Source organism: Rhinolophus sinicus, chromosome 3 (genome assembly GCF_057876585.1).
Source record: "Rhinolophus sinicus isolate RSI-liver-muscle chromosome 3, RSI-T2T, whole genome shotgun sequence".
In the NCBI taxonomy this organism is placed as follows: domain Eukaryota; kingdom Metazoa; phylum Chordata; class Mammalia; order Chiroptera; family Rhinolophidae; genus Rhinolophus; species Rhinolophus sinicus.
The window spans coordinates 50,682,377-50,706,146 of NC_142503.1; the positions used below are offsets into that span (position 1 = coordinate 50,682,377).

General features: G+C 36.9%; 1 protein-coding gene across 1 annotated transcript in view; it reads right to left on the reverse strand.

Annotated features, from left to right (window-relative positions):
- Positions 1-23,770, reverse strand: part of ARSB (arylsulfatase B) — a 146,313-nt gene that overhangs the window by 47,848 nt on the left and 74,695 nt on the right. Inside the window, exon 6 of the mRNA XM_019728179.3 lies at positions 7,710-7,780. Within this exon, the coding sequence (XP_019583738.3) occupies positions 7,710-7,780 (71 nt within the window). The remainder of the gene's footprint in view (positions 1-7,709; positions 7,781-23,770) is intronic.

Consider the following 23,770-nt stretch of genomic DNA (forward strand, 5'->3'; position numbering starts at 1 on the left):
TTAGCATCTGTTATCTGGCCCTGAGTAGCCTTAAAAAAGTTGCTTACCCTGATTTCTCCAAACACAAAATTAGGGCAGTGGGATTTGCCATTTCTGTGTAGCCTAGGCCTGTGGTGAGAATTAATTAGTGTTTTTAAAGTGCTGTGGGTTTGGTTTGGTTTATTTATTTTCTCAGGATGAAAGCCAGTATGCTAGCACCAAGTGTTAACAGCGAAGGTTTGATGTGTGTTACTTGAGATGCACTGTGTGAAGTGGGGTGGATGGGCTATGAGACTTGTGGGACTGCCTTCGGCATCGAGAAGGCCACATTTCCAAACACACTTTAGTACTCCCCAAAGTGAAGGAGGCAGAATAAAAGCCTTTGAAAATTAAAAAGGAGCAGAGTTATCTGTGTTCCGGCTCTGCGATTGAGGGCACGCACCAACCCACACCACGGAAAACCTGACCAGCTGCTGAAGACAAACGTTGGCTGCTAGAGAAGACAGAAAATTCTGCTCACTTTGGGACAAGCTGTAAAATGGGCTCCTATATTCGGTAAGAGAAAGAACCGCAGCGCAAGCAGTCAGGGTTTCAGGGCTGACAACTGAGGAGAAATGCTATTCCCCATGAGCTTCTCTGAGCCAGGACATGTGGGCATAAGAAGCAGAAACTCCAGTACGTCTCGACTCCCACTCACTAAGACCCCAGGAGCTGTACGGATATTACAGTCTCACAAGAACTCTCTAAGCTGGTTATTCAAAATAAATCTTTTTTTTTTTTTTTCAAAATAAATCTTTTTGGCTTTGTTCCTGATTATGGAAGTTGTATGTGCTCATTACTAAAAATTAAAACTGCAGAAATATAGAAAGTAAAAGGTACAGACACCCCTTTCCAACCCCAACAGCCAGAATATAATTGCTGTTAACTGGTTAGATATATTTACAGGAGATAGCTATAATTGTCCTCAAGTTATAGACAATGAAACTGTTTACTCAAAGAACTTATTCATATGTTCACAGGAACTATATCAAAACTGGGATTTGAACTCTGCATGTTCCATTAAGCTACATTGCCCTGTCCCCATACCCTGATCCCTCATCCCACCATCATCCTTAAATGTAATTACTACAGGTACTAACAGGGTTTACACAACTAGCTTTACAAACAGAAGCTTCTAGGTCACGGGGATGTAACACACAGCATAGGGAGAAGAGTCAATAACATCGTCATAACTACGTATGGTGACAGAGTGGTACTAGATTTATTGTGATGATATCGTAAGGTATATTAATGTTGAATCACTATGTTGTATACCTGAAACTAATATAATACTGGATGTCAATTATAATGAAAAACAAGTTATTATTTTTTTTTAAAAGCTTTTAAAAATACCCAGAAGCTGCTGTCATCAATAGAGTCATATTATATGTAAAACCGCAAGGCTAGTGTACCTACTACACCCATTTTTCCAGCCTCATTTAAATGCATTTGAGAGAGATGATTGTAAAAAGATCTGGGTGCCGTTTCCCCACAAAAAAGTGTGGAACAGAAAGCAAAGAGACGGCTGAAATCAGTAGGGCGTGACTTATGTGTGAGGCCTGGACCTGGAGAGCCCTGAGTTCCCCCTCTGTTCTTTATCAGCTGTGTGTGACTGATGCCTCAGTTTCACCTTCTGGATTATATAAAGAGGATGGACAAACTGAACGAAAGGTGCCTTCTGCCCTCTGTATTTTATGCAATGGTGAACAATCTCATCATTGAGAGTCGGTGGGCCTCATGCATCCTACCTTTTTAAATTCTGCTCATTAACTAATTTTCGGCTGAAAGACAGAATATTGCCACTGTATTGCTTCTTCTCCAATACGCCCAGAAAGAAATGAAAGTGCTTTGAAAATAATGTATGCTATTATTACGCTTGCTAGATTTATTCTAATTCAATGAATGGATGATAACCAACTTAAATGAATGACTTATTAGCATACATTCTTTCAGTATGCATAAGTCTCTGATACATAGGCATTGAGGGCTATACAGATGAAATCTTGCCCTCCTTGGAGTTTATGGCTCTGGGTGGGGAAAACACATTAATATAAATAACTGCAACCTGAGGTAGCAAGAGCTCAGTGTCCTAGAATGCTCCAGAGAAACTCAAGGGACTCAAGTTTGGTGGGATCAAGGAGAGCTTCTTAGAAAAGTAGGGATATGAACTGGTTCCTAAACAAGGGTTAGGGAAGCAAAGGAAGATGAAGGTGACTGAAGGAGGGCACTGCAGCGGTGCTGAGGGTGCATTTCAGCTGAAAGACAGAGATTGTAGGAGGCAGGCTAAGGAGTCTGCATGTGGCTATGGGCAGTTGGGCTCCAACAATAGCCATCAAGCAGGGAAGTCAGAGGCTATGTCCATGTGCTCTTCCAGACCAGTTTCTAACAAAACTTAAAGCCTAATTTAGCTACAATACCTACAATAGTACCTAGCATATCGTGGGCAGTCAGTATCTACTAAATAAATAATCTTGGAAATGGCAACCGAATGTCAGGAAATGGATTTGAAAGTCGCTCTAAAGAGGAAACAGGGAGTAGCTACAAGCATGTAAACCTGGACAACTCTTGGATCTTGAGTATAGATTTGGCAATTTTACCACAGAAAATGCACGTGTGACAGAGGAGAGGGAGGGAAAACTGTTCTTTCACCCTGTAATCATGAGTAGGAATAACATCTCATTATAACCTTTAAAGAGAGGAGGCCCTTTAAATGAAATAGTAACAAAGCTGTACAGAATCACTTTGAAGATTTGGCCATTGGTGATGTGGAAAATGCTAACATCTGTCAGTGCCCTTCATCTACAATCAAGCTCTATCAGCAGAATCTGAGTGCTTTCTGCATGTGCACATGTGTCAGGTACATATGTGTACGTTGCACAGTTGGGTGTACGTGAGAATTCTAATGCACAAAATGCCACACCTGATTGTCAAGGTGAGTTGTGGTCGCAGATGGAGAAGGGTCATTACTTCCCAACAGCCCAGATCAAGCCTGGGGCCTGCAGGTTGGCCTCTGAAATTATTTTTCTTCCTAGTCTGAGGCATGTTGGCTAGCCCCTAGGGGAGGCATAGCATTTGGAGAAAGAACTCTTCAGAACCAAATAATGCTGAACTCACACCTGCAGGATCTCGGGGAGTACAGCTGCTCCCCACCACTTTGGATGTTTCCAGCCTTCCCCATAAATCAGCTTAAATGGTACCATCCCGTTCCCTTGGGTTCTCTCACCGGTTTCCTCCACAGCCCACCCTACACTGCTGGAGAAAGACACCGAGTCTAGGTCAGCCTGCTTGAAAGAAATATTTTAAAGACATGGGGGAGTAAATAATTCTTGGGTTGTATTCTGAGGAAGGAGGAAAGAGAAACAGGTACTATCTGAACAGAGCCCAAAACATGTCATCCAAGATTACCTCAGAACAAAGCTTCTGAAGATGAATATATTTTCCTCAAAGTACATAGGCAAGTAGTTGCAGCCCACATGTGTAACACTGCCCATGGGGGTTGGGTGCAAGGGAGGTAAAAGTAGAGCCAGATTTGAGGCACTGAGAGGACTGGTGACCAATGAAACAATGCAGAAGAACTTGCCAGGAAGGAAGGAGGACAGAGAGAACAGCAAGAAGAGGTGGTGCCCTGGACGTGGAGGGAAGTCAGATGGGGCTGAACCCACAGGCAGGGGCTTTATAATTGTATATTTTTCTATCAGGGATGTCTGGGGGTACCCAACTGTTGCTTACATTACTTGGGTTTGCTCTGTTTGTGGGTTTTTACTCAGAATGTTCATTAACATAAAATATGTGAGAGAGCCATTAACATAAGATATGAACAATTTGCTACAAATATATTAGAAATCAGTTATTACAGCAGTATTCTAAAAGATCAAGATATAGCCTACAAGAAAACAGAATTTTAATATCCCTTAAATGCCATAATACTATATTCTTTTCTTTTTAGTGAACATGTACATTTTATTGTTTTTACTGGTAATAAAAAAAATGACAGAGGGTACTTCCAGCTACAACCTACCAAGGATATGTGGCCATGCAAAATACTCTAAGTCCACCAGTAAGAAGAGCCTCTGGGGGCACCTTATACACATAGAATAAGAGGGAGGGGATGTAGCTGTTAAAGCCCAAGAGATGGGTCTCTGAGGGGATCTGGGCTTCCCTGGGAAACTTCTAACATCAATTGCTACGATTTATGACAGGAGGAGACATTGGCCCACCTCACCCAACAATGCCCACTAAAGGAGAGAGATTGGTTATGTTCGAAAAGTTCATTGATGCAGTGATGTTTTAGAATAGGGATCAGAAAGGTGGGCCAGATATATTAGATTGGTGCAAAAGTGATTGTGGTTTTTGCAATTATTAACCTTTTAAACCACAATTATTTTTGCATCAACCTAATAGTAATAACAAAATCATATAGTAATGCAAATTACTCTTGCACTTTCAATGTTTCTAACATTTTCTCTTATGTTCATCTATTTATGACCATGTCGTTGGCTACATCACTGATTATTAACGAGTGCGCCCTTTTTATAATAGCAGGGTGAAAAATGAGAGAAACCGAGTAAGCAGCTTTGCTCCTTTAAGGGCCTATTTATATAGAAATCCACAGAATGTTAAAGCTGGAAGGGACTTTAGAGATCATTTAATTCTTTCTTCACCTCACAGATGAGGACACTGGGAGAGTGGCTTTTGGAAAGGTGGAGGTGGAACGCAACGCTCTTCTGCCTTAAGTAAGTACACATAATCTAGGAAGTGCTGGAGTTAGAAAGCAAGGAAATGTTTCTGTGATAACACTAATTTAGCTGTCAGTCCTTAATTTATACCCTCGATTGGCTGCTTTCTGATTTCATTCTCCCAAAACCTATAGAACATATTCATAGAACAGATTCTATGAATATGATTTGCAGACTTGGCTGTCCTATGAATACATATATCCCTATAGTCGTATTTAATTTTTCCCTATGAATTAATTGCATAGGAAAGGAAATGCGCTTGTACCATCATCCTATAAAGGAGCAGGCCCCCAAAGACAGCTGTCTTTTTCCCAAATGCTGCACAGTGGCTTGAAATGAATATAAAAACAAAGAGAAAAGGCCCATGCACAAGGAAGAAGTGGCACTTTGCTAGCTGCAGGCACAGACAGTAGAGAATGCTGCCCTATTTTTTGTGGCCCAACAGTGAATATGGTTCTATGTCAATGTCATTACATGCAGGAGTCAGAACAAGAGTCCCACGCTGGCAGGGAAGGCCAACAGGAAGACTTGGGGTGGCTTCAGGGAGGAGGAAGGTGCAGCAGAAGACCAGAAAGTGTGCCTGAATTCGTGACAGCAATAAAGGGTCTCAGTAAGTCCATCATTTCATATATGGGAAACCGACTCCCAGAAAAGGGATAGGACTTGCTCAAGAACTTACAGGCTATGGGTGGCCAAACGAAGACAATTCTCTATTCTGACTTCCATGCCCTTATTACCGTTTACACTGGAGCTAGGGACACTTGAGAGAAGACAGTGAACATCACAGCAGAACCCTGTAGCAAGCAGCCCTAGGGCCAGGTTACATAGGAATAGACTTCATAAGCTCCCATGTCTGATGCGAAGACAAAACACATCTTAGTGAGGGAAGGGGGCTTAAGGCTTTTCATTTGTAGGTGGGACTTGGTAGGTAAGGACAGTTTACGACCATTATATTGTGGGCAGCATATTCAGCACATCCCTGGATGTTCTACTGGGCTTATGCAGTGCATTACATTATTCAGAAGTTTTAAAAACCATTCCTGCCTCCCCTCTATTCTCTTCTGGCCACCCTGAGAGATTCAGGTATGACTGGCCGTTGGTTAAGAATCACTGCTCAGGTGAGCCAGTTACAGACTGGAACGTGTCATATCCCTGAGGTGTGCTGGGACAGAGAAAAGTTTAAGAACTGCTGATGTAGTAGGCTCACAGTAACTATCGTGGTCTGTGATCCTTTTACGTGGCTGATGAAACCATTTCCTAGCACCTTCTAGAATAATCCTTCTAGGCCAATAGAAGTACATGGGTAATTAAAAATTTTCTATGAGCCACATTAAAAAAGAAACAGGTGAAATTAATATTAATAGTACATTTAGCTCAACATAGCCAAAGTATGCCATTTCAATATATTTTACTTTTTCTTATGGAGTCTTCAACATCTAATGTGTATTTCACACTTACAGCATGTCTCATTAGCCACATTTCAAGTGCTCAATGGCCACATACAGCTACTGGCTACCACATTGGACTTTCAGCTGCTTTTCCCTGTCTCTCTCCTTGACATCTTTACTTCAGTAGAAATAGAAATTGTGCTATACTACAGCCATTCCTACCTGTCTCAGGGCCCTGTGCTTTTCAAGTCTAATGCTTCTACTTCTTTACTCTATCCCAACTCTTCTCCAAGTAATCATTACTGAGCGCCTATCAAGTGCTGGGTATTTGTGTTACTTTATGAGGGTGAAAAAATATGACATAGACCTTGACTTCCAGGAACTCTCAGCTTGGTGGGCAATGAATGATGGCACACACAAGAGAATTTGATAAATACTATACAGAGATACATACAAAGGAGTGTACATAGGAAGGAATGACTGCTCCTTCTGGGCCTTCTGCAAAGCATTCACAGAGGTGGGACACTTGGGCTGGGTTTTAAGGGATGAGGAAACACGGTGGAGAGGCAGGGAAAGGTGTTTCAGGCAGAGGGAAAAGCAGCTTCAACATATAAGTATGATGATTTGTATGCTTAGACATGGCAAGTGTCTAGTAGGGCAAGAAGATGGCAGGGTGCCTGGAGGGAGGCTGGAGAGATGAACTGGAGAGAAAGAACTCAGTGACACATTCGGATTTACCGTGGGTCATTCTCTGGGCAGGGAAATCCTGTGGTAGGTTATAGCACAAACTGGAAAGGACAAAGAAGTAAGGAGAGCTTGAACGAAGGGGGTAGCAGTATGTTTAGAAAGGAGGGGATGTCAGCACCAAGTGAGTGAAGGGAATGTAAGAGCACTGTTTTCTGAAGACAGTCTCTAGATGAGCATTATGATGGAAGCTGGGCAAAGGTAATAGGTAATGCTTTCCAGGCCCAGACTCACTTTGCTAGCATGGTATTTATACAGGATTATTACAGCCTGTTATGATCTGAGAGCACTAAATGGCCTCTTTCCCTGAAGAATTAACAGGGCTCCCTATGGGTTAATTTAGGCAGTAGGAAGAATCAAGCTAACCTACTTCCAGGATTGCTAGGTAGTCGGACCCGTGAGACACTGCAGGTTCTGGGTAGCACCTGACCAGCTCGAGCAGATGAGGTAGTCCTTATTCGACCTTGAGTTTTCTGGAATAGGGTTGGAGCTCTCAGGTAAGAACAGGGTAACAATGACATGACATGTACAGTGAGAAGGAGCTTCTGAGATCCCATGGGTTCTCCTTTTATAGGTGGGAAAGCTAAGGCACGGAGAGTGAAAAGGCTTAAAGGTCTTACAGCTAGTAAGTCAAGAGGAGAACTCACCCTCTCTGGCACCAAAGCCACAGTGAGATTAGGACAACAGGTGCCACAGACAACTGTTTACTTTTACAGCAAAGTCAAGTGGAAAAGGAGAAAGTGAGGCTGGAGTCACACTAGGTAACAACACGGTCTTTGTGAGCCAAAAGATTTAGTTTAGCAGCAGGAAACAAGGTACTTACATGGAGAAGCGTCCACAAAGTTTGGGTCGATGTTATGTAGCAGCTCTGTTCTGGGGGAAGGGCTTCCTTCACTAGAAAAGAATTTTTTTAGGAAACGTTAATTTCCTCTATCAAATGGGTATGAATTATTTTAATACTCCCTATCCTTGTATTTGTAAGTAATAACAAACCTGCAGTTAACTTTGTCATGAATTCAGGTCTCCAACATCTATGGTGGAAGCCTTTACCTTCGAGTCGTCGTCATCTGTCTACATTATAACACTGACTGAACATTTACATAAGAACTTCAGTGCCAAGCACGTGACAATTTTAAAAAATCGAGTCTTGTGACTTTTTGCAATAAACAGTGTGGCTGTATTTAAATATGACTGTGTTTTACAGTAGTGAAATGAGAATTCAAGTCGTCCTGTGTAAACTGCATACTGAATCCTCACAGCGTAACGAAGAAAGAGCATCCGCCAAGTGAGCCGCACCCATATGACAGATGCAACATGCCTTTTAAATATTAGACTATACGAGAGAAATTGTCTCCCATATCCAGACTTGCAACGTGGAACTTACATTGGAAATAGCCTAACCTCTTCAACATTAAAAAAAAGAAAGTGTATGTGCAAATACTATCACAACCTACATTATTGTTGAAAAAAATACTTGGAGATCACTTAGTCCAACTCTGTCGTGTTACAGATGAGGAAGGCACATAGTAAGTGATTGGCCTAATAATAGGTTGTATGACTCTCGAAATAGTGTTCTTAAAAAATTAGATGTTTGTGAGGTACGAGTACCCGAGTCATTTTGCTAGTATAAACTCAGCCTCATGGAAGAAGTTGTTAGACACAATCTCAGTTGTTGGCAGAGTGCTGTGGACAACTTGATAATCCGACAGAGGTTGCCAGATACTGTTAACACCTTGATATTTGTACACATCTGAATAACAGTTAAGATGCCATGTTTTCAGATGGCCCGATATCCACACCCCAAACTCACAGCTAGTTGTCTACAGCAATGGTTTGGGATTTTAAGGACCACAAAATTTCAAAAAATCTGGGTTGTTATTGGCAACATTTTGTTTGCCAACTAAGGAAACATTAATAGAGGTATTTGAAGTCAATGGAGATATTTGTTAATGGTGCCTTAACAATAAGCTAAATGAGTGAAAACATAATACATTTAAGGAGATACTGAGGCCATGTCTACATTTCACTGAGGAGACAATTTCACATAGTGGTTAGGAGTGGGGAATTAGGGAATCAGTCTGCCTGAGTTCTAAACCCAATTCTTACCTGCTTACCCACTTGTAATCTTATAACTCACTTAACTGCAGTGTGCCAAGGTTGTGTCTATACCGTAGTGGCAAGAATTAAATACATGTAAAGCATTTAAAATAGTATGTGGCACATAGTAAATGTTCTACGAGTATAGATGCTAACCTCTGTTATTCTTACTAGCCTAGCACAAACCCCCAAAATAACTCCAGTTTGGTTGTTATGGGTATGCATGAAACATGCCCATTTCACGGATTTAGAGGTTGGTCTCTGTCATTAAGTGGTCAGTGTGAACAACATTAAAAACAAAACCAAAAAAAACTTCAACTATCATTACCACTATTTTATATATTCTGGATGCAAGTGCTTTATTAAATGCATTTGTTAATGTTTTCTCCAGTTTTATGGGTTGTCTTTTTGCTTTCTTGACAGTATCATTTGCAGAACAAAAGTGTTAGCATATGACACAATTTCTTCCTCAAAGGTACGTGTACTTAAGTGTGCTGGAGAAAAAAAAAAATTTGTACGTTCATAACATAGTTTTCAGCAATATCAACTGTGTGATCACCATAATCTTGTAGAATCAATTGTGGCCTCATCAAGTTCATAAAATGCTTGTGTGATTGATTATTGCTAGATGACAACATGTGTTAGCTTCTACCTTCTATATGTATCTATCGGTAATGCTACAAATATTATAGTATTTTATTATTTCTAGAGGCACATTTTTAACTCATAAGCATAAATAAAAGAATTTAAAACATTTATATAGATACAGAATTAGTAATACACACGTGTAATGTGCATCCTTATTTTTCTCTCACAAATTTGGGCAAAAGTGCGCATTCTATACAGCAAAATGCGGTACCTGGTAGAGACAGTTATCCACCTCTCTCCATTGAATTTCATTTACAAAATTTTGCTGCACGTACATGAAATTTTGGAAGAGGATAATATACAAAATAATAATAAAATACTACAATATTTGTAGCATTACCTATAGATACATATAGAAGGTAGAAGCTTTTTGGGGTTTGCATCTGAACTCCACAAGTGACTGGCTATATAAACTAGAGCTTTGTTTTTCTCACTAGCAGACTGTACATAAAAGTATCTACTTTCAGGGTTGTTATGAAAATTAAATGAGGCAACATATGTAAAGTACTTAGCACAGTGTCCGGGATATGTTAAGTGCTGAATAAGCTGGTCACTTAAAACAACACATTTCATTGCAAAATGTGAATCCTGATACTGCAGACGTGAAAAAAATATATAACCACAGGTACAAGTCTAGAACATGAGATACAGATACAAGAATAACATGTAGATACAATGGAATATTGATATTTCTATCCATTCTTCTTGTTAGTAAGAGTTTCCCTTATGACATACACTGATGTAGCTTTACCTTTAATTTCTAAGACATAGTATTATACTCTCTCCCATGCAAGACCTCTTTTTAGAAGTTATCAGTGTCAAATATAGCTAAGTCGCACAGTTTACTCATTACAAACTGCATATAAAAACGATATGTTGCCATCTGTTTTCTAGGAATTTTCCTTATTTTTCGGTTTTGGCAGATGACACTGTTTAGCTGTATAAGCAACATTATCTTCACTAGACTGTTTATTCCATTTGTGAAATGTAAATCTCTGAATAATGACTGATGATGTTCATGGTAAGTGATTTTTCAATGATCACACAAGTTCCTTGTTTTTGGGTGAACCAATGTAAAGGGTGTTGTTATTATGGCAAATATTTGGGCTCCAGGCTGATAGAAACAAAGAGAAGTTCTATAATTAGCATCTTAAGGCAGGCACCTATGCGACTGTTCAAAGACCCTGACTGCACAATGTTCACCGCCTGCCCCAGCATACATCAGTGGCTACGGCAATCGGTAGACAAAGAATTAGGTAAAGGAAAAGAACTGAACAATGTTGTTCACACTGACCACTTAATGACAGAGACCAACCTCTAAATCTGTGAAATGGGCATGTTTCATGCATATCCATAACAACCAAACTGGAGTTATTTTGGGGGTTTGTGCTAGGCTAGTAAGAATAACAGAGGTTAGCATCTATACTCGTAGAACATTTACTATGTGCCACATACTATTTTAAATGCTTTACATGTATTTAATTCTTGCCACTACGGTATAGACACAACCTTGGCACACTGCAGTTAAGTGAGTTATAAGATTACAAGTGGGTAAGCAGGTAAGAATTGGGTTTAGAACTCAGGCAGACTGATTCCCTAATTCCCCACTCCTAACCACTATGTGAAATTGTCTCCTCAGTGAAATGTAAAATGGCCTCAGTATTTCCATGAATGTATTATATTTTCATTCATTTAGCTTATTGTTAAGGCACAATTAACAAATATCTCTATTGACTTCAAATACCACTATTAATAAGAGTTAATAATTTTTTCTCTATCCTCTTCTGTTAAAAACTTATTTAAAATGGTATATAGTTAATTATCTCTGATGATATTTCAGTATTAAATTTTAATTTATCTCAAATTTCATATTTTTTTGGATTGGTTTTAAAAAAAAACAGTGAATGAGAAAACCGATCAGTGACTAGTTTTCAATATGCTATAAATATTTTCTAAAAGTCTACAATTTCAGACACTGAGATCACAGCACTGTCCATTTATAAATAGAGTTTCCAGTTTTTGACTTTCATTTTCCAACTAGTTGAAGGGTGGGGCAGTGAAACATTTCCCATAAATAAGTGAAGTGCTATTACATTCCATACTTCTTTTACCACTAGCTGCTGACCATCTGTCATAAAACACACTCTGGAAGGCAGTATCAAATTTTTAGAAATAGTGATAGCCATGGTACTATTTTCTGTGATGAAATTTTGACCAAAAAAAGTCACTGATTAAAAAAATTCAAGAAATACCCACTGAATAACGTCCCTCCTGTTAACTCATTGTAAGCATCTTTATCATCATTGTCATCTTCACGTCAAGCTAGAGTCGAGGCTATGATCCAGGCACGGGGCTAAGTGTTTTACACATGTTCTGTCACTAAATCCTTACAGTAAGTGTCTCTGAGGCACGTACCGCTAATAGTATGTTTTACACATGAAGAAATTGATGCTTAGAGATGTTAAATAACTTGCCCAAGATCACACAAATAATAAATGGGAAAGACAAGATTAGAACCAGATCTAACCACAGAGTTCACATTTTTAACTATTATACTAGTAAATAAATCTCTTAGAGGGTGTATTTTCTTTGTTATATGGGTGTGGGTGATATTGGGCTTGCATAAATCCCACGCTCCTTGAAAATTTTAACATGCAAACATTACCACAAATAAAGAGTTTAGGTATGTAAATTATAAAATTTTGAGTACGTTTAATGAGGAAATATATAACTTAAATTCATTTGATATAGAGTTATATATGAGGAGAGAATTTTTTCATGTACATTTTTATTAAGGAATCTTATTAAATTTTTAAAGTAGGCTATTTAAGAAACAAGTAATATTATTAAAAAATGGAATCATATCCTTCATATAACCTTTTCCTACTCATTACTGTAAAATAATTGGTAGGACTTCTGGATTAGTATCTGGGCAAACCAGCAGAGCCTAATATGCCTTTCTTCCAATTTCCATTATAAAACCCATGAAGAATTACAAAGAGAAAAAACTGGCAACAGTGTTGGAAACTAAAGAGAAGACCAGATGCCAAAGTCCCGAGGGGATTTTCACTAATGCCAGTGCTGAAGAGATTAACAACACATTCTTGGATTCTACCATGAGAATCAAAACCCGATCCCATAGAAAATGGAAAAGGATGGATTCACTCTGTCTACCTTCAGCTAGAAGACTCAGGGGCCGCACCACACAAAAAACGGGCAATGATCTCCCATTAGCTGTCTTCAGAGCTAGCCCATCACGTCTTTCCTCCCTCACCGCCAGCGGCACCCCTCCCTATGTCCACCCAGAGAGCAAACATCAGGCTCCGTGGGAGGAAACAGAAGAAACTTGCATGATATGTAGTATCCTAGAATGCAGCACTTAATTACAAAAATATTTGAAATAACCTGCAGAGCACTGCATACTATGGGCATAGGGTAGAAGCTCTTTTGTTAACAAAGGTAAAGTAGGGGATCAAAAAAATTATTCCTTAAACATTTTGCTTTAACTTAAAAAAAAGATATATATATATATATATATATATATATATATATATATATATACACACACACATATGTATGTATATATATATATTTATAAAAATATATATAAACATATATGTTTTCATGTACATTTTCATTAAGGAATCTTATTAAATACATATATATTCATTCACTTGGCAGTCTTTGAATGTAGAGCTATCGGTTGGAGTTCCCTATCTTTATTTCATAAACCATATTTATAATGCTTCATCTATAATTTCTAGTGTTTTTCTTAAACTAGAGTAAGAGCCTAAGACCATGTGAGTTTCCAGATTTCCGTAGAATGCTGGTGGCCATCTAAATGTCAATGTCCACATTCTTTTGAAAAAACATATTCAAAAGGAAAGAAAATAAAATCACCCAATGCTCAAGCCTATACCATCAGCAGGAAATAGAATCTACTTAAACCCGGGATGGATGTGAGGAAATAACCATCTGAGACATGAAGGGTCAATGCTGGTTCCTACTCTAGGGCAGCATCAGGCTGGGATTACGCAAAAGAGGGTGAGGGGTGTTCAGATCCTGTCCGGTAAAATAACCTCAGAAAGAGGGCTCCACCCTGAGTGACAAAATGCTGATACGGGTCTGATACCTGGTAGGTCAGGGGGCTGGCTACTGGGGAAGAGGCTTGAAAAGCATGCAGGATCACCACGGCAATCTCGGGCAGCCACCAATTTTGACAGCAGCAGCTGACTAACAACTGGATGATAAATGGAAAAGGAGGCAGAGGTAAAAGATCAAAGTCCTCAACAACACAGAATCATAAGACAGACCAGAAAGGAGCAATACTTACTAATGAAACTGCACTTCACCGTAGCCATAGAAGAAGGTGCCCCTGAACTAAGTAAGAAATAAATTAAACTATCTAAATTCCCTGCAGATCACCTGCTATTGTTGGTCCAGGAAAAGCTAATATACATAAATATAAACAAAACAACAACAGAAAGAACCAGGATCTAAACAAGGTTACCATAAGAGTTAAAAAAAATATTGCAAATGAGAATTCAAAGCTTTTGACAAATGAAAACATTCCCCTAGTATAGGAAAAAAGAAGCCACAAGACAGAAGAAAATTGTTACATGGTATTTCAACATGAATTAAATATAATTAAATCAGCAATTGCCATTATAAAAAAATAATCATGAATCAAAAATTTAAAAACTCAGAACCGAACTAAAGGAAGAAACTGAAAGAAAAGACAACCTCTCAGAAATGAAGGGGTATTTTATATAACTGAAAGTATATGAAAGTATACAGAGAATAAAAATGAAAAGAGACGATAATTAATAAAAATAAACTAAAAAGGATCAGAGAGAAACTGATAGAAACAAAAGATATGTAAATAAGATTTAATAATATCTAGAATTGGGGTCCCTGAACAAGAAACACAAAACAATGGAATATAAAATTTAAAACTATAATTAAAAAATCTCTGAAATAAAAGACCTGAACGTACAGATTGAAAGAACTCACTGTGTATCTGGGAATATTGACCCAGCATGGTCACCTTTGAGATATATCTAGTAAAAGTCTTAGACTGTAAATAATTATAATCTTCTGAACCTCAAGGCAAAAGGACCAAGTTACTTGCAAAGGAAAGAAAATCAGGTTTACATTAAACTTATTAACAGCAACATACAAAACAAGTAAAGAGAGGGGTTACATTTTCAAGAAACTCAAGTAAAGATAATGTGAGACAAGGGTTTTATATCAGTTGAACTATTTTTCAGTTCTCAAGGTTATAGAAAATGTTTTAATAGACGTGCAAGAATTTCAAGAATCCTGAGAAATCTATTAAAGAATGAATTCCTCCAACTAAGAGATAATTTAGAACACTTTAGAAATGGACAAGTGGTTAGCATGTAACATATTGTAGATCTAAGACTAAAAGAAAATTGTAGATAAGAACAGTATTATATATATTATATGCTCTGACAAAGTAGAACTAATACAACTAAAAATAAAACTGGAAGGCGAGAGAAAGGTTCAAGTTGAATAAGCTAGTTGATTTTCTTATAGGTAATAAGTGGGAGTCAAAGATGTCATTTAAAGCTGACAAACCTAAGTTTAAAAAATATAAACTGAGATAATTATAAAAAGATATTAGTATAATGGTGAACACTAAAATAAAGTCATTCTAAAAATAAAAGAAATAACAAACAAAAAGTTGAAGATAAAAGTAAATACAACATAAAACAATATTTGACAAAAAAATTCCACATTTCCCCCAAAATAAGACCTAGCTGGACAATCAGCTCTAATGCTTCTTTTGGAGCAAAAATTAATATAAGACCGGGTCTTATGTAATATAAGACAGGGTATAATATATAATACCAGGTCTCATATTAATTTTTGCTCCAAAAGACGCACTAGAGCTGATTGTCCGACTAGGTCTTATTTTTGGGGAAACACGTTACCAGTCACAGCAATACATATAAATTCATCTACTAAAATAAAATATTTTCTGACTGCATCACAAAGTGAAAGCTAGCACTACAACTGCAGAATACACATTCTTTTCAAGTCCACCTGGCATAGATACCAAGAAAGACTGTATGTGGGGCCAAGCCTCAAATGTAAAAGAATTGAAATAATAAAAAGTAGTTACTCTGACCCAAACAGAATTAAATTAGAAATCAATAATATAATTGGAGAAAAACTGAAATATTTGAAAATTAAACAACACCTTCCTAAATAAATACATGGGTCAAAAAGAAATCACCATTTGCACCATTCCCACCATTATATTTACCAATAATTTTGACATAAGTTCCATCTTGTCAGATACCAAGACTGCAATCTCAGCTTTCTTTGTTTAAGGTTTAAAATATTTTTTTCCAGTTTGAGAAATAATTGACATACATCACTGTACAAGTTTAAGGTGTACAGAATAATGGTTTGACTTACATATATTGTGAAATGATTACCACAATAGGTTCAGCTAACATTCATCTTCTCATATAGGTGAAATAAAAAGAAAAGAAAGAAGAATAAAGGAAAAAAGTTCTTTTTGTTTTCAGGTAAAACCGGTAAACTTAGCTGTAATAGTACTTATCAGAAGGCAGTCAAGCAATGTCTACAGAATGTTGAGGAGAAAAGATTTAACAAGAATTCTTTGTCGAATTATTAATATTTGAAGGTAATGGAAAAATACTTTTTCATATGCAAAGATTTAAAAACCTCATCATTTATGTATCTCTACTGAAAATTACTTTAAAATATTAACCAACCAATCAAAAGTTTAATTAAAATTAGGAACTAAAGAATGGGGAAGATACATAATAAAAGAAGTGTTGGTAATATTAAAGGTAATTAAACAGATCTATACATACAATTTCTCTATATGTGATTACAAAGTTGAATGCAGAATTAAAAAGTCTTTTTGAAAAGAAGAGTTAGAAGATTTTCAATATTTTATTTCAGAAAGTTGGGTCTATGATCCCAGATTGAATTAACAAACACTTGAAAGTAGAAAATAAGCAGGAAAATATTGATCAGGAAAGTAAAGACAATAAAATTTTGGGAGTTATTTCTGTTTCCAGCCAAGATAGAGTAGTAGGCAGACTGGATTTACCCTCCTATTTAACACAGCCTAAAGTAAAACAGACAGAATATATGAGACAGTTTTCAAACCACTGGATATCAGGCAGAGGACAGTGATCCCTGAGCAAAAGCAAACAAAGTCGGTGAGTCTTATCATTGCCCTAGCTTACTATCTTGAGAGAGTTCCCAAGCCCTGGTGCAGAGAAGGGGAACTGAGGCATAGCCCAGTGGACTCCCTGAGTTGAAGACAGAGCTGAGAATCCAGTGAGACCAAGGGAGCTGACGTTCATATGACGGAGTGCCAGAATACCAGAGAATAAATAACTGCACAGAAAGAGACTTGCAAAGGGATCTCCTTAGAATATTTAGCTGAGCACTGATCAGATGTATGTGCAGCAAAATTTTGTAAAGGAAATATAATGGAGAGAGGTAAATAACTATTTCTTCCAGGTACTGTATTTTGCCATGTATAATGTACACTTTTTGCCCAAATTTGTGAGGGAAAAGTAAGGATGCGCATTATACGTGGGTAGTACTAATTCTGTATCTATGCATTTTTAATTCTTTTATTTATGCTTATGAGTTAAAAGTGTAACTCTAGGAATCAATAACGATATCCATATGCAAATACCCTGAAATAAGATAATCGATTTTGTTGAAAGTACGACAAATTTGTAACGAGGAAGAGTTCTTGGCCTTCTATGATGCGTAAATATCGTAAATTTGTTACCAGTACATTAAATTCCTTGTACCTTGTATCTGTTCTTGTGTTTTTAATTATTCATTACATAAAATTGCTTGTACCATAATATGTTAAAAAATAAATGCTAAAATTCCTTTAAAATACAAAAAAACCACTAGTGAATTCTACCAAACCTTCAAAGAAGGTCTAATATCAGTCCTGCTCAAACTCTTCCAAAAAATCAAAGAAGAGACAATACTCCCTAACTCATTTTATAAGACCAACATTGCCCTGATACCAAAACCTGGTAAGGATAACACAAAAAATAAAACTACAGACCAAAACTCTGATGAATACAGATGCAAAAATCCTAAACAAAATTCTAGCAAATCGAATGCAGCAATATATTAAAAAGATTATTCATCACGACCAAGTGGGGTTTATCCCAGGGGCACAAGGATGCTTCAACATATGCAAATCCATCAATGAGATATATCACATAAACAAAATAAAGGACAAAAATCATATGATTATATCAATTGATGCAGAAAAAGCATTTGATAAGCTACAACATCCACTGATGATTAAAACACTTAATAAAATAGGTATAGAAGGTAAATACCTTAACATAATAAAGGCCATATATGACAAACCCTCAGCTAATCTCATAATTAACGGTGAAAAACTGAAGCCCTTTGCTCTATGCTCAGGAACACGACAGGGCTGTCCCCTATCACCTCTGCTTTTCAACATAGTGTTGGAAGTCCTTGCCAGAGCAATCAGGCGAGAGAAAGAAATAAAAGGCATCCAAATTGGGAATGAAGAAGTTAAATTGTCACTCTTTGCAGATGACATGATGCTATACATAGAAAACCCTAAAGACTCCACCAAAAAGCTATTAGGAACAATCAACGAATACAGTAAAGTTGCTGGCTACAAAATCAATGTACAAAAGTCCATCGCATTCCTGTATACTAACAATGAAATCTCAGAAAAAGAAATTAAAAACAAAACAAAACAATTTCTTTTTTAATTGCAACAAAAAGAATAAAATACCTAGGAATAAACTTAACCAAGGATGTGAAAGACCTATATGATGAAAACTATAAGACATTTTTAAAAGAAATTGAAGAAGACAGAAAGAAATGGAAAGACATTCCATGCCCATGGATTGGAAGAATCAACATAGTTAAAATGGCCATATTATCCAAAGCAATATACAGATTTAATGCAATCCCCATCAAAATACCAATGGCATTTTTTAAAGAAACAGAACAAAAAAATCATCAGATTTGTTTGGAACCACAAAAGACCCCAAATAGCCAAAACAATCTTAAGAAAAAAGAACAATGCTGGAGGTATCACACTCCCTGACTTTAGCTTGTACTACAGGGCAACAATAATCAAAACAGCATGGTATTGGCAGAAAAACAGACACATAGACCAATGGAATAGTATTGAGAACCCAGAAATAAAACCATGTAAGTATGGACAGATAATTTTTGACAAAGAAGCAAAAAACATACAGTGGAGAAAAGACAGCCTCTTCAATAAATGGTGCTGGCAGAATTGGAAAGCCACGTGCAAAAAAATAAAACTGGACTGCTATCTGTCACCATGTACCAAAATTAATTCAAAATGGATCAAAGACTTAAGCATAAGACCTGAAACAATAAACTGCATAGAAGAAAACATAGGTAAACTTATGGATCTTGGCTTAAAAGAGCATTTTATGAATTTGACTCCAAAGGCAAGGGAAGTGAAAGCTAAAATAAATGAATAGGCCTATATCAAACTTAAAAGCTTCTGCATAGCAAAAGAAACCATTGACAAAATAAAGAGGCAACCAACTGAATGGGAGAAGATTTTTGCAAACAGAGCTCTCATAAGGGGCTAATATCCAAAATATACAAGGAACTCATACAACTCAATAACAAAATAACAAACATGGGCAGAGGACCTGAAAAGACATTTCTCAGAAGAGGACATACAAATAGCCAATAGACATATGAAAAAATGCTCAACATCACTAATCATCAGAGAAATGCAAATAAAAACCACAATGAGATATAACCTCACACTGGTTAGAATGGCTATCATCAACAAGACAAATAGTAACAAGTGTTGGAGAGGCTGTGGAGAAAAAGGCACCCCCATACACTGTTGGTGGGAATGCAGACTGGTGCAACCATTATGGAAGGCAGTGTGGAGTTTCCTCAAAAAATTATGAATAGAATTACCATATGACCCAGCATTCGCTCTCCTGGGTATCTACCCCAAAAATCTGAAAACATTTATACATAGAGACAAGTGTGCTCCAATGTTCATTGCAGTTTTATTTACAGTGGCCAAGACATGGAAACAACCAAAATGTCCTTTGATAGATGAATGGATAAAGAAGTTGTGGTATATAAACACAATGGAATACTATTCGGCGGTAAGAAAAGATGAAATAGGACCATTTGTGACAACATGGATGGATCTTGAGATTATAATGCTAAGTGAAATAAGTCAGACTGAAAAAGCAGAGAACCACATGATTTCACTGATATGTGGTATATAAACCAAAAACAACAAAAGAACAAGACAAACAAATGAGAAACAAAAACTCATAGACACAGACAATAGTTTAGTGGTTACCAGAGGGTAAGAGGGAAAGGGGTGGTAGATGGGGTAAAGGGGATCAAATATGTGGTGATGGAAGGAGAACTGACTCTGGGTGGTGAACACACAATGGGGTTTATAGATGATGTATTACAGAATTGTACACCTGAAATCGGTGTAACTTTACTAACAATTGTCACCCAAATAAACTTCAATTAAAAAAAATACAAAAAATAAGTACATAAATATAAACAAATAAAAATTTGAATTAAAAAATTAAAACGAAAGATGTTTTTCCCTGAAAGTTTGGGCCAAAAATATGGGTGTGCAGTATACACGGGAGCGCATTATACATGACAAAATATGGTATTTAAATATACTCTAAAAAGACAATGATTGCCAATGATTCACATTAGTGAAGTGCTAACGTGAGAAAAGCTAAGTCAGTAGACTAAAACAAGGGCACTAAGACAGATCATAGTACTAGCAAGAACTTAAAAAGTAATGAAAGTGATAACACACAGTTTTCACTAAAAAGGAAATATTATTCAATAATAATAAAAAAGTTATTATTCAATAATATTCATTCAATAATCAGTCTGGGTCATCATGGTAATATTTGGAATAGAGAATCATTTTAGTTCAGAGGTTGTTAACCTTTGGCTCATTGACCATTATGCTTCATTGGGCTTCATGGTATCTGAAAGTGGGGTGAAAAGTGACTTATTTTCCCTTACACTGTCTTTTTGAAACTGAATCCTAGGGGGAAATAGCTTTATAATGTCATATTAAGTTTTTAAGGTATTTTACATCATCAAATAATATTTCATTGTCACCGTTTTCATGTTATAATATCTAGAAGAGTTTCCCATTGATAAGAAAGAAAAACATTCCTATCATTATATGTTTTGGGGTTCTGCTTTTGTTTATATTAAGTTAAATTAAAGACAAAATAAGTAAAAAAAAAATTATGAAGTATGTATCCTTTGAAATGTCTCAAAACAACCGGTATGCTGCTTATCAAGTTGAAAAGCAGAAAAACCACACAGAATTGAAAAGAGCTTGGAGAAGTCATGTTCCCTAAAAATGATAAACATGGTCTGTGGCTTGTAAAAGAAGAAAAACTGAAGCAGTTGAAGGAGTGTCTATTGCAAAAATGTTACCTACTCCAGAATTGCTGTTTCTTCTAATATTTTAATATTTTGAAACAGATCTAAAAGGAATTGATAACTATGCAACTCGTGAAACCTCTGATGTTCTCTGCACAGCCAACTCTGTTTTTCATCCATCACTGGGATTCCTATTTTATGAGGCCCTCTTGAAATTTTAAAAAACTACCATCATCTTGAAAATGTTACTTCCAAGTAAATATCTGACTGGAAAAAAGTTGCAGAACTGTAGGCACAGATCAAGTGTCTCTGGCATTTGGTTGTCCATTTGTTTTTGCTGCTTTGGAAAAGAAGCTCCAGGTGTCAATCTGACTGACAGCTTTCTGTATCAGCAGGCCTGGTACCAAATGTTCTGCCACCGATACTGAATGAAGTCTTGCTTAATGCTGTGAGAAGCATCAACTTCATCAGAGCCATGGATGGGGCTGAATCGTTTTTTTCAGGATCTTTTATCAAGAAATGGGAGCAGAATGAGAGCAATTCTTCACTTACTAAAAATTGGCTGGATTTGCAGAGGAGAGTCTTAAAGAGCTTAATTAAGCTTTGGGCAGAAATTTTACTTTTTTAAAAACAGAAAAAAGGAACCTCTACTCTCTCATGGTTTAGCATATTGAGAGTATTTTTTGTCGTATCTTTTGGTTAAAGCCCTCAATCAACATTATGCATGCTGCTGAAGAATGGAACGGTCCTGTTCTGTAAGAGATCCGTCACTAGGAATTCAGTGTCCCCCTAACACTGAAAGAAAGACCTTGTGCAATTTGGAGTTAAAGGGACCAAACTTTTTTCCAATTTCTCTGCAGGCAGAAGCCAACATGTGCCAAACTGAAAGGCTACTTCTGATCAAGAGAATCTTAAGATTGAAATGTGGACTTATAATCCAAAATTTGGTGGTATGGATTAACATCAATGGCTTGCACTTTGCCAAAGATAATAACCTCAGTGAACTGGGGCAGAGGAAATTATTCGAAATGAATTCAACTATTTCTCAAGTCAAGCCTACCCTCATCTGCAAAGTGTGCTACAGAGCTTGGACTCCATTCACTATTGTGCATTTTTCAAGCCAGGGCTTACAACACATTTGCCACCAAAACACAACAAAACAAATATCAAGACTGATTGGATGTCAAGCGTGACACATGTGTTGCCATATCAAATCCACTCAAAACTTTGTCCTACTTCTTTAAGACAAATCTCAACAGCCTTCGCATTCAAAGCTGATGATAAGCTGAACTGAAGTTCAAGTCTTGCTTTGCGTGGAAATTTTTGCTTTATTTCCTTTTTTATCATAAAGTAGGTATTAGTTTTTACATTAAAAATGTGTGAGGGAGGCATACATTTGTAATGAATGCTTTTCATTTTTTTCTATGTGAAATCAAGAGAAGGCTGAGACTTGGAAGGACAGCAATGGAAGAATGAGGAAAGATCATCAAGAGCAAAGATGTGTCATTAGACAATGGAAGCAAGAATTTACATTGGGGTTGAGAGTCTGTTCAATAAATGGTGTTGGGAAACCTGGACAGACACATACAAAAAAAATGAAGTTGGACCACCTCCTTATGCCATGTACCAGAATAAATTCAAAATGGATTAAAGACTTAAATATAAAATCTGAAACCATAAAACTCCTAGAAGAAAATATAGGAAGTAAATTGACAGACATTACCCTTAGTAATATTTTTACTGATATTTCTCCTTGGGCAAGGGAAGTAAGAGAAAAAGTAAACATATGGGATTATAGCAAACTAAAAAGTTTTTTCATAGCAAAGAAAAACACCAATAAAACAAACAGGCATCCTACTGAATGGGAGAAGATATTTGTCAATGATACATCTGGTAAGGGGATATTATCCAAAATTTATTAAAAACTCATTCAACTCAACACCAAAAAAACCAACAACCCAATTGAAAAATGGGTAGAGGACATGAAGAGACATTTTTCTAAAGAGGACATACAGATGGCAAACAGACTTATGAAAAAATATTCAACCTCACTAATCATTAAAGAAATGCAAATAAAAACCACAATGAGATACCACCTCATTCCAGTCAGAATGGCCATCAACAATAAATTAACAAACAACAAGTGCTGGAGAGGATGCGGAGAAAAATGATCCCTCTTGCACTACTGGTGGGATTGCAGATTGGTGCAGCCACTGTGGAAATCAGGATGGAGTTATTTAAAAAAACTGGAAATGGAACCACCTTATGACCCAGCAATTCCACTCTTAGGTATCTATCCAGAGAAATCCAAAACACTAATTCGAAAAAATTTATGCACCCCTATGTTTATTGCAGCACTATTCACAATAGCCAAGACATGGAAAAAAACAAAATGCCCATCGGTAGATGACTGGATTAAGAAATTATGGTATATTTATACAATGGAGTATTACTCGGCCATAACGAAGAATGAAATCCTCCCATTTGCAACGATATGGATGGACCTAGAGAACATCATGCTAAGTGAAATAAGTCAGACGGAGAAAGACAAATACCATATGATCTCACTTATATGTGGAATCTAAAAATTAGAATAAATGATGAAACTAATCAGAAACAGTCTCAGAGATACAGAGGAAAAACTGAGGATTGCTAGATGGG